General features: G+C 42.5%; 1 protein-coding gene across 7 annotated transcripts; it reads left to right on the plus strand.

Moving 5' to 3' along the window:
* Nucleotides 1–1,215: 1,215 nt before the first annotated feature.
* On the plus strand, nucleotides 1,216–11,126 carry LOC131222509 (extensin-2-like). Of its 7 annotated transcripts, none has more exons than XM_058217605.1 (4): nucleotides 1,216–1,557; nucleotides 1,606–1,630; nucleotides 1,790–1,822; nucleotides 10,589–11,126. In XM_058217605.1, exons 1-4 carry the CDS (start codon nucleotides 1,321–1,323, stop codon nucleotides 10,873–10,875), a joined length of 582 nt encoding a protein of 193 aa, XP_058073588.1. In that variant the 5' UTR covers nucleotides 1,216–1,320; the 3' UTR covers nucleotides 10,876–11,126. The 7 variants fall into 7 exon arrangements, with proteins under 7 accessions (XP_058073588.1, XP_058073587.1, XP_058073590.1 ...); XM_058217604.1 differs by lacking the exon at nucleotides 1,606–1,630 and adding an exon at nucleotides 1,654–1,678 and having other exon boundaries at nucleotides 10,589–11,125; XM_058217603.1 differs by lacking the exon at nucleotides 10,589–11,126 and adding an exon at nucleotides 1,685–1,780 and having other exon boundaries at nucleotides 1,218–1,557; nucleotides 1,606–1,621; nucleotides 1,814–2,197.
* The last annotated feature ends 267 nt before the right edge of the window (nucleotides 11,127–11,393 follow it).

The raw sequence follows: 11,393 nt of genomic DNA on the forward strand, positions 1-11,393 counted from the left end.
GGTAAAATTTAAATTTCTTGAGAATTTTGGTGTAAAAGTCACTAAAAGATTTTAAGCCAATCACATCTACAACATATTCATACATGGCTGGATTTAATTCTGACAAGTGGGCCATGTGGTTTGGTAATCTAGACCAGTGATTTGTTGTCTCCCTTAATATGTGGACCATGATGGCAAATTCTACTCAACAGGATAATAGCAAGTTATTGCTCAAACATGCAGCAAGAATGAACTGTTCCCTGAGAAAATTTTCTGTCTTTCCGGCTATATTTTGGAATTTCCAACATTTAGGGGGTAGGATGCAACAGACCAATGATCTTGATTACCCACTCAAGGGCCCCAGTTGTCAGATTTGAGTGTGTGGCCCACCGCAATGTAGGGCCGACATCCACACCGTATGCCAAAAATCATGTTAATCCAAAGAGCACTATAGGGAACAGTTGGGATGGGACCGCCACAAGATTGTGTGGAGCCCACCGTGTTTATATATGCCATCTAATCCATTCATAATATACCCCGGGCCCACATGATGAATGGGGGCCCACATGATGGACGGCTTGGATATCGTGCACACATCACGGTGGAGCCCATACACAACGTTCTAGAATAAACTTATATATTCTATGAACCTTGTGAAGTAACCGATCTCTTCCGAAGCTTCTCTCTGCACAGACTCAAATCAAACTAATTAAAACCAGCACTGGTTGATAGATCTCCGAAAGATATGGAAATTAAGCCGAATCTAACTCTGATCCATTGCATTGTATCAGCAAGTTACATTTGTCTCCCTATACCTCACACATGGTATGCACAACAGTTAATCCAGACCGTCCACACACTGGGTCCCTTCCAGATGATCCATTATCAAAAATCCCAGCAAACAGATTATCCTAACCATAACCTATCTTGGCTTTATATTGACCGTTAACCGTTACATTTGTTTACAGTCTAAGTAAAAGGCCTTTATTTTTTACTGGTTGGTATAGTCCGTGCTCTGTGAGTTTCAACAGTTAGCCATTCAATAATACAGCTCAACTAAATGGATGGTCGAGATCCCTTACCCCTCCATCCACGTTTCCAGCGCGCGTACAAGTCCCAACCTCCGCTTTAAAAAAATTTGCAACGTAGCTTTCACAGCGGGTTGGAAACCTCACAAAACAACCATTCCGTATCTCAATATAAAATCACGTGAAACCCTTAGTATAAGAAGGCTCTCTCCCTCCCCATGCAACACATGAACTTTGTTACGTACAAGTTCTCCATTACATTCAATAGCCCAGATTGAAAGCCTTCCGGTGGCCCACCTTCGAGTCGCCGGACATGGGGACCCTGGAAAAGGCCCACCAATTGCAATGCTCGATCTTGGCCATCATAGCCGTATGTTTGATGGCCACAAACGTGGTGGCCCATGAGCCTTTTTGGTACCCTATATATTTTCCACCACCATCACCTTATAACTACAAATGGCCGCCCCTGTTCCCACCGCTGCCACACTACTATAACTCGCCGCCTCCACCGCCATACTATTATAATTCACCGCCCCCACCACCGCCGTACCTGAACAAGCCATTGCCGCCACCATCGCCGTCCCCACCACCGCCGTACCTGAAGAAGTCCTCGCCCCCACCATCGCCGTCCCCACCACCACCGTACCTGAAGAAGTCCTCGCCCCCACCATCGCCGTCCCCACCACCACCGTACCTGAAGAAGTACTCGCCCCCACCATCGCCGTCCCCACCACCGCCGTACCTGAAGAAGTCCTCGCCCCCACCATCGCCGTCCCCACCACCGCCGTACCAGAAGAAGTCCTCGCCCCCACCACCTACTCCGTACTATTACAAATCACCACCACCTCCACATTACTACAAATCACTGCCGCCACCGTCTCCATCTCCTCCACCTCCATACTACAAATCACTACCTCCACCTTCACTATCGCCGCCTCCTCCGTACTACTGCAAATGTCCTCAGCCGCTGCCTCCTTCACTGCCTCCTCCCTACTATCACGGCTACTACTACAGCTCCCCACCACCTCCTGAAGATCACTACTAGCGTGTAAGGTCATGTTTGGAAGCGCAACTGAATTTAATTGGAAACATATTGTTAAGTAAAGAAGAAATTACAATTTAGCTATTTCCATTTTATTAGACAAATAATTGCAATAGTGCATCCAAACGCCCTAAACCCAATATTTCTATATTGATTTGCATTACATATAGAGGTTTGTGAGAGTGAGAGAGATTTTAAGTAGGTTTTTATCATAAGACAGTTATCACAGATTATAAGGTGGCTGATGCTTAATTTGCACTTGATACATTTCATATGTAATGTAGATAATACAAATTGTTTTGCTTGTGTTTGGTCCACAGCCTTCCATTTGCATTCTGTAAGGATATAAGCGCTAAAATCTCAATTTCCATTTGTATTCTATAAGGATACGAACTAAAATCCCAATTTCCATTTCTGCCAACGCATTTCTACCGATTACGAAATTCAAGTACAGGGCGGGGAAGCAGAGGCTGCAACTATGGATGGGATGGACCATTAGTCGTTGTTGGGTCCATCGTGCATGGGCCCATGAAAGTTCGTCCTCGATGGCCGATGATGCGGGACCATTGAACAATTGCGACACACATCACAGTGGACGCGGATTTCCTGCGAAAGCCTTTCCCATGAAGTTCCTGAGCTGGAAACCTAGGTGGGCCCCACCGTAAATTTTGAGAGAAATCTAACCCGTACATCCGTTTTTTGAGATCATTTTAGGACTTGAGACCAAAATTGAGAAGTATCCAAGACTCAAATGGGCCTCACTAAAAGAAAATGTGGGCAGGGAAATTCCTACCGTTGAAACCTCTCTAGGTCAACAGTTATTTTTAAATGAAATCCATACCGTTCATAACGTCATTATTACTGGTATGAATTGAAAAAACAAGTATTACCCTGACTCAAAACTTCTGTGGCCCCACAAATATTTAAACTGTGGAAGTTCAATCCTCACTTTTTCGGCCCACTTGGGTATTAGATCCGGTTCATTTTTGACCCGTTGTACTAAAATGAGCTCACAAAACGTATGGACGGGGTAGATTTCTCACACAATTCACAGTGGGCCCCGTCCTTTCGCAGGAAATCCGCGTCCACATCACAGTGGGGCTGAGGTCGACCTGTGTGGGCCCCACACAGCTCGACCTCATGGGAAGTTCACATGAGGTCGACCTCATGGTACCATTTCCCATAAATACCATTCAGTCTATGTGTGAACACACAATTCAATCTGGGCCAATCAGTACACGTGTGGTGGAATTGAAGCCCAGCACCTATACACGTACTTTTGAAAATCGTGGATTTCAATTCTCAGCCATCTATTCAGTGAGCATGGAGGTGTACGGTGGAGAGGCAGGGAGTGGGTGTGTACGGTGTATGATATATTCCTCATCTGCTGAAAAGTCGGAGTAACTTTGATAATTATTGCCGTTGGATCTTGATGAAAGGAAGATGAGATCAGGTGCATTCATCTCCACCTCTGCCTGGGTTCATAGGAAATTGCTCCTTGGCGCGCATCATACGAAAGGAAGAATCCCCACGTCCATCTCAATGGACCATTAATTTACCGTCCATTCAGCACATTCAGCCAATGGGTCGTTTGCGCATGCAATCTGATCCGATTAAAAGGTGGGCCTTTCATTGACGATTATTGGCACAAAAAATCAGGTAGATCATTTCATCAGTTAGACTACACCGTTGAAAAAAATGGACAGCCAATGGATATAATAGACAGCTCGATGTATATACACGTATGGCTCACCTGATGAATGCGTCGACCTGTTTTCTTAGAAATCGGATTGTACTCAGTACACTTTTATTGTAGTGAGTGAACTATGTTGGGCCCGCTGTGAATGTCTGTGGCTTATCCATGCCGTACATCCCTTTTTCCATATCATTTTAGTGGTCAAAATTGATTATATCCAAAGCTCAAGTGGACCATACCACAGGAGACAGTGGGAATAATGATTTCCACCGTAGAAACCTTCCTAATGTCCACAGTAATATTTATTTGTCATCCAATAAGATCTAACAAACATGGATGAAGGTAAAACATAAATATCAGCTTGATCCAAAACCTCTGTGCCCTCCCCAAAAAAATTCGACGCTAGATATTCAATTCACACTGTTTCCTGTGATGTGGTCCACTTGATATTTATATATTGTTCATTTTTTGGTTCGAGCCATAAAATTATATATTAAAATAGATGGACGGAGTGGATAAAATATATAAATCACGGTTGGCCCCACAGAGAGTTACTTACGCAATCCGCTTTCATTTTCTTATGCCGAATAAATCTTCTAAAGGTGGGACCTACTTTTTCATGGCATTAGATGGCGTGTAAATGTGGCATGTTCACCATACGTGCTTGATGGACTAGCACAAAAACAGAGTGATTGTACGTGAATACCATTGCGTGTGGGGCTTTCGTTGGTACAGTTATAAAGAAGAAATCCACACGTAATTGATGTACTTGAATGAAAAGACAGTCATGGAGCACATCACATACAGTGGTTCAAAACATTGATCCGAACCGTCCATCTGATCCAGCCCAATCTTCACGTGCGTATGAATAAAAACCCGGATGATCATGTCCATCCATATGCTGACCGTTTGTGGATAATGACGATGATGATGATGATGATGATGATTAGCAATAAGTTCTAGCTAGTACTACTGGGGACGTGGTCGTCCAATAAATGAGACGATTGATAGACTTCCAGAAAAAAATCATAATGACCCTTTAATCATATCCGTTTGAAGATGGCCTCCATTATATAGCCATCTTTTTGCCAAAGCAATGAATGGATTGGCTGGGATCCTCAGATTGATGTGATTCTCTGGAACCACAAGCAATCCATATGGGGCCCAAACAAAAGGATGGCTCAAATTGTTCGGACGTACTTTTTCGTAAATAATATGGGCCGTACATCTTACAGGTTAATGATCGAATGTGGTATGATGGGTGGCTCCTGAAGTGTGGGCCGGACATGATAGACAGCCTAAATTTCTTTATTAGACACTCCACGTTTCCCAATTTGATAGCCACCGGTGAGTTTTAAAATTCACTCCAACCACCAATTGTGTAACCCCTTGTCAAGATCAGGGCCCAAAACTCAGCACTGTCCATGATCTAGGTGGACTACTCGATTGAAAACAATGTATTGGGCACGGTCACATTTTGAACTGTTTTCCTTGGTATGGCCCACCTGAATTATGGACAGTCCTATTTATGAGCCATATGCCTAAAGTTTTTGTGTGGCATTTAGTGGTTGGAGTAGATTTTAAAACTCAAGAGTGGATATATCTCTCCCTCCCAACTGTTATCTTTGGTATGGCCCCACCTAAGTCAAAGGTCAGCTTAATTTTTTGATCTTGGCCTAATATAGGATTACACATTTAATGGCTGGAGTGGATCTCACATATGCAATATGGTTGCCTTGTAAAAAAACAATCAAGGGCTTCATCCATCTCCCTGATGTTCCAAAAACAGATACTTCCATCGTGTTAAGAAAGAAAATTCATGCCGCACCCAGTGGCTATTATGTATTTTACATCAAACACTATGGTCAGGCCCACCCAAGCTGCACACTCTTTCCTCGCTCGACCACCTGAGCGATCCTTAAGAAATATAACATAAGCTACTCTAGGCTTAATTACTTGGGTAAATGTGGTGGCTTATCGAAAACTCCACGGAAAATGTATAAGATCGAATGTTGGGTGGGGCTCCATGGCTCCGCGCACTCACGCCATAGTGGGATTTCCCCGCCTATGGATACTTGAACCCTTGACCGGGTGTTGAAACTCGTGAGAGTCTACCTCCCGAGAAAGAGTAAGGATTCAGATTTTAATTAAAATAGAACTTGTGGTATTGCCAAACTAACCAAAGAAAAAAAAAACCTTCCTTTATCTCTGAGAGCCTTTTGAAATTTTTAATGGAACGAAACTCTGTCCTTTGGGCTGAGCCCAGCAACCATCAGGGCATGATGGTGAAAGGGAGTTGAATGGGGCAAACACTATGGGCCCATTATGGTGTTTGTGAGAAATACTTACCATTCACATGTTTTGCCAAATTATTTTATGACATGAGCCCAAAAATGAGGTAGATCCAAGCTCAAGTGGGCTCTACAACATAAAACAATGGGGGTCATATGCCCTCAGTTGAAACATTCATAGGGTTGCATAAGCTTTGGATCAAGCTAATATTTTTATTCTTTCAATTCAACCCCATAGGAAGGACTTTATGAGCATTTGGGTCACTTTAAGAACGGTTTGGATTGCATATAAACTTCTTGGTGGAGCCTAGAAAGGTTTGAACAGTAGGCAACCCCTTTCCACTGTTTCCAGTCATATGGCCCACTTAAGTTTCAAATTTATCTAATTCTTTTTTATCTCACGTCTTATTATGATCTTCCAAAACAAATGAACGAAGTGGATTTCACACAAACATCATGGTGGGCCAACATAGTTTTCCCGTGTTAGGAACTTCATGCAAAAGGCTTTTACTCCAAACCCGCGTCAACATGATAGCTGTGACACGGATTGAGTAGAGGACATAGCTATAGACATATTGTTCTATTGGGTCCACTATGATGTATGTATTTTATCCACGCCATCTATTCATTTTGAAATATCATTTTAAGGATGAGCCTAAAAATGAGATATATGAAAAGTTTGAGTGGACCACACTACAGAAAGCAATGAGAATAAAAATTTACTATTGAAAACTTATTGGGGACCATAGGATTTTTAAATGTAACTCATTCTTTGGCCCATTGCATTAAATAAAATTTTAAATTAAATAAATAGAGTAGATTCGAAATGTATCCCGTGGTGGGGCTTACAACCCTTGACAGATGATAACCTAAACCCTTAGGGCCTGTTTGGCCGAGCAGATTGGATGGGATTGGAAGGGGTTGGAAGATAGATCCCGGGATTGGCTAGGCATGCCAAATAGACACGGGATCCTGATCCTAGGATATAACAATCCCATGGATCTTAAGACAATCCACTGACGTCACCATCAATACCTTTAAATCCCATCCAATCCACCCTAATCCCTTCAAAATTGCCTGGGACATGTTTGGTTCGAGGGATTGGAAGGTTTAATCAAGGGATTGGTTGGGCGTGCCAAACAGACCCGATATAGCAATCCTGGGATATAGCAATCCCATAGATATTACACCAATCCACTGACACGGCTATCATTACCTTGAAATCCGTGCAATCCACTCTAATACCATCCAATCCCATCCAATCTGCCCGGCCAAACAAGCCCTTAACACATAACAACCACGACCCATACGCTCAACACATGATAACCTTGATGCAAAACCTTAACACATGACAACTTCGACCCTTAATTAATACATGACAACAACGATCATCAACCGATACCCTTAACACATAACAACCTTGACCCTTAACATAGGACTACTACAACTCAAACCCTTAACACATGACAACCTCAACCCTTAAGATATGACAACTACATCCCAGACCCTTAAAACATGAAAACCTCAAGCCTATATATATATATATATATATATATATATATATATATATACACACACACACTCAGAGGCAATATAAGATGGTCATGGCATCGATTCCCTAGTGGGTGTACTAACAAGCTAACAGAATAAAAAACAAAACCAAAAACAAAAAGAAAAAGACATTATAAAATTTAAATTTTATCTCATTTATTGTCTTTAACATGATAACCATAACTATCTCTCTCTTTTTCAAAACACTTTCGGCAATCACTTCTTCCCACGGCAATAACAATGGTCGTTCGTCTCTATCCATAATTAAAAGTGATTTTTATGTCGAAAAAAAGCTATAAAAAAACATTCAAAATGTCCCTCACCTGTCAGTGGCTTCAATCTTTTAAAAATTGTAATCGTCCAAGCAAAAAACAACACCTGTTAAAGCCGTAGAAGTTGTTAGCAGTGCTTATACGTTAGAGAAATTGATGGTAGTATCCATATACCGAAAAAATGCAGTTAGAGTGGTGGTGGTGGGTCCCATAAGACATGTTTGAAAATAAAAGAGAAAAAGCCCTGCAAAAACAACACAGGAAAAGGAAGATAAGTACATGTACTAGCTTCCAAAGCATGGGTATTTTCGCCAACTAATTTTAAAAAAAATTGACCAAGGGCCCGTTTGGCCGGTCGGATTGGAAGGGATTGGATGGTATTGCAAGGGATTGGAAGTCAAATCCCGGGATTGGCCTGGCGTGCCAAACAGAGTCGGTGATCTGATCCCAAGTAGTAAGCATCCCAAAAGATAATGTCATAACAAACTTCAAGTGCATCTGCATCCATCTGATATCAATCAACGATGGAGCACCATTAGCTGAAAAGTCATAACCATAATAGCAACACCGAATACAAAGATCAACACCAACATCAAGTTGCGATCAGAGTCACGATGTACAATAGCTTTTGCGGGATCCGTTATTGATGTTATTGCTGATCCTCTGAAATAACTAATTTTTAAAAAAATTGACCAAATGCACTCTAAGAGCTTGCTTTTGGCGTGACCACGAGGCTACTTCAGCCAAATTCCATCCGATGGCAGGCTCCGTTTCAACGTTGGGACGAGGCATCGAGTGCCCATGTGGTCTTCAGTGGGGGTGCGGGGTGTGGGTGTGTGGTAAAAAAAAAAAGTAATGTTAGTTCTGCATTAATTAGGAAGTTTTATGAAAAAATCCCTTTTCATTATAAAATCAGTAGAAGCTTCCGCCAGCTCCCGGACGCATTCCGAATAAGAGAACCCGTCTTACGAGACGCGGAGAAAAAAATCTACGCGAGCCACATCTACATACTGTCTGATACGCGTCCCGATTTAATTCTGAAAAGTGGCCCACATGGGTTCAGAATCTAGACCGATAATCTGTTTTCTTCGACAGTGGATAGATCTGTGAACCAAAAATATACGTGAAAGAAAAGTAGAAATATGTACACTTATGGCTTACAAATAGACGGTTATAAGAAACATACCTCCATGATCCACATTCATCGGAGAAAAATACAAATACTGGAAACTATATCTTCATATCTTCAAGATTTAGGGGTTGGCTGCAACAGACCAATGGTTTGGATTACCCCATCAAGAGCTCAAGTTATCAGAATTAAAACGCCTGCATACTGCACTACTAAATCTTTTGTAATTTTCTTTCGTCCCTGGCCGGTTCCTCTATAAGGTTCGTAGAATGAGCTTATTGTACAACTATTTGCCAGGCTGACCGTGATGTGTGCATGACATCCAATCCGTTCATCTTGTTCATCCCCTCATGTTCTCTCTATCGACCAAGAATCAGGATGATCCAAAACTTAGATGGACACATAGTATAAGATCATGTGTAAAACTCCTAAAATCACACGGTGTGACCCACATGCGTTTTGCAATGGCCTGATTTTTTTGGATGCCCATTCATCATTCCAGATACATATCATGAATGGATTTGATGTCATTTCAAAATACGGTCGGCACCACAAGTACTTGGAGGATTTTGGTGGCTTGGGCCATCTCTGTCTTGATGACCTTTTCAACACGGACTCGATCAAACTAATAAAAACTAAGTACCAGTGGGGTCTCAGTCTCAGGCAATGGGATGGAAGCCGCAGCCCGCTGATCTAACGCGCTCAATAGCTAGTTAAATCTGTCGCACAATACAGTAACACACGGTACCAACCTATATATCCAGACCGTCCATCTAGTGGGTCGTATCTCAGATGATCCACGGTTAAAAAATCACACTAAACGAATGTTCCAATCCATCATCCTTCTTGGTTTCATATTGACCGCTAATCGTTGCAAACGATTACCGTCTAGTTGAAGGCCAACAGTTACATATGACTCGAATAGTCTGCGCCTTGTCATTTTACATAAAGAGCATCCAATGATGACGACCAACTAGATGGATGGTCGAGATCCCATACCTCTCCCTCCACGTGTCAGCTGCTGCGCAACAAAACATCTAATCCTGGTCCAGCGCGTCCCAACCAACTCTAAAAATATTACAAGTTACAACGTAGCTTTCATAACAGGTTGTAAACCACACAAAATCACAATATCTTAATACAAAATCACGTAAAACACTCGCTATATAAAGCCTCACTCCCTCCCCAGACTACACATCAACTTTCCCACTTACAAGTCTTCAATTAGATTCAGTGGCCCAGATTTAAAGCATTCCAGTGGCCCACCCTTAGTCGCCGGACATGGGGACCCTGGAGAAGGCTCTCCAATTCCAATGTTCGATCTTCACCATCGTGGCCGTATGTTTCATGGCCACAAACGTGGTGGCCCATGAGACTTTTTGGTACCCGTACTATTCTCCACCACCATTGCCTTATTACTACAAATCGCCGCCCCCGCCATCGCCTTCTCCTCCGCCGCCATACTACTACAAATCACCACCCCCACCATCATGGTCCCCACCACCACCATACTACTACAAATCACCACCCCCACCATCATGGTCCCCACCACCACCATACTACTACAAGTCCCCACCTCCACCATCGCCATCCCCACCACCGCCATACTACTATAAATCACCGCCCCCACCCTCACCGTCCCCACCGCCTCCATACTATTACAAGTCCCCACCCCCACCATCACCATCCCCACCACCTCCCTACTACTACAAATCGCCGCCACCTCCATCGCCATCACCTCCACCTCCTTACTATTACAAATCACCACCACCACCATCGCCATTGCCTCCTCCTCCTTACTACTACATGTCACCGCCTCCTCCATCGTGGTCTCCACCACCTCCATATTACTACAAATCACCGCCGCCTCCTGAAGGATACTACTAGCAATACCATTAGCTTCATTTCATTGGTGTAGTCATGTTTGGATGCCCAAGTGGATTGAATTGCAAACATAATGTTCAATCAAAAGGAAATTTATCTTCATTTTATTAGATTGCAATCTAATTCGATGGTGCATCCAAACGTGCCAAACCCATTGTTTCTTTATCTATTTGCATTAAGTAGAGAGGTTTGCCAGAGTGAGTGATTCTAAGGAAGTTTGTTTTCTAAGTCAGTTATCACAAATTCTAGAGCTGAAAGATGAGATTGTTTGCATTTGATTCATGAGATTGTTTGCATTTGATTCATGTGATATGTAATATGCATAATACAAGTAGTTCTGTTGGTGTTTGCGCCATATCATTCCATTTGCTTTTTCTAAGGTCGCATTTGGGTGCCGCATGTTTGTGTTGATTGCATGGGCTTGTTTTTTAATTCTTATGAAAAAAAAAAACGTCGTTGCAAACATTTTCATAACGTACAGTATATTTAAAACAATTGAGTTATTTGGTGATACTGAAAAG

The sequence above is a fragment of the Magnolia sinica genome, chromosome 13, assembly GCF_029962835.1.
Source record: "Magnolia sinica isolate HGM2019 chromosome 13, MsV1, whole genome shotgun sequence".
Lineage (NCBI taxonomy): Eukaryota > Viridiplantae > Streptophyta > Magnoliopsida > Magnoliales > Magnoliaceae > Magnolia > Magnolia sinica.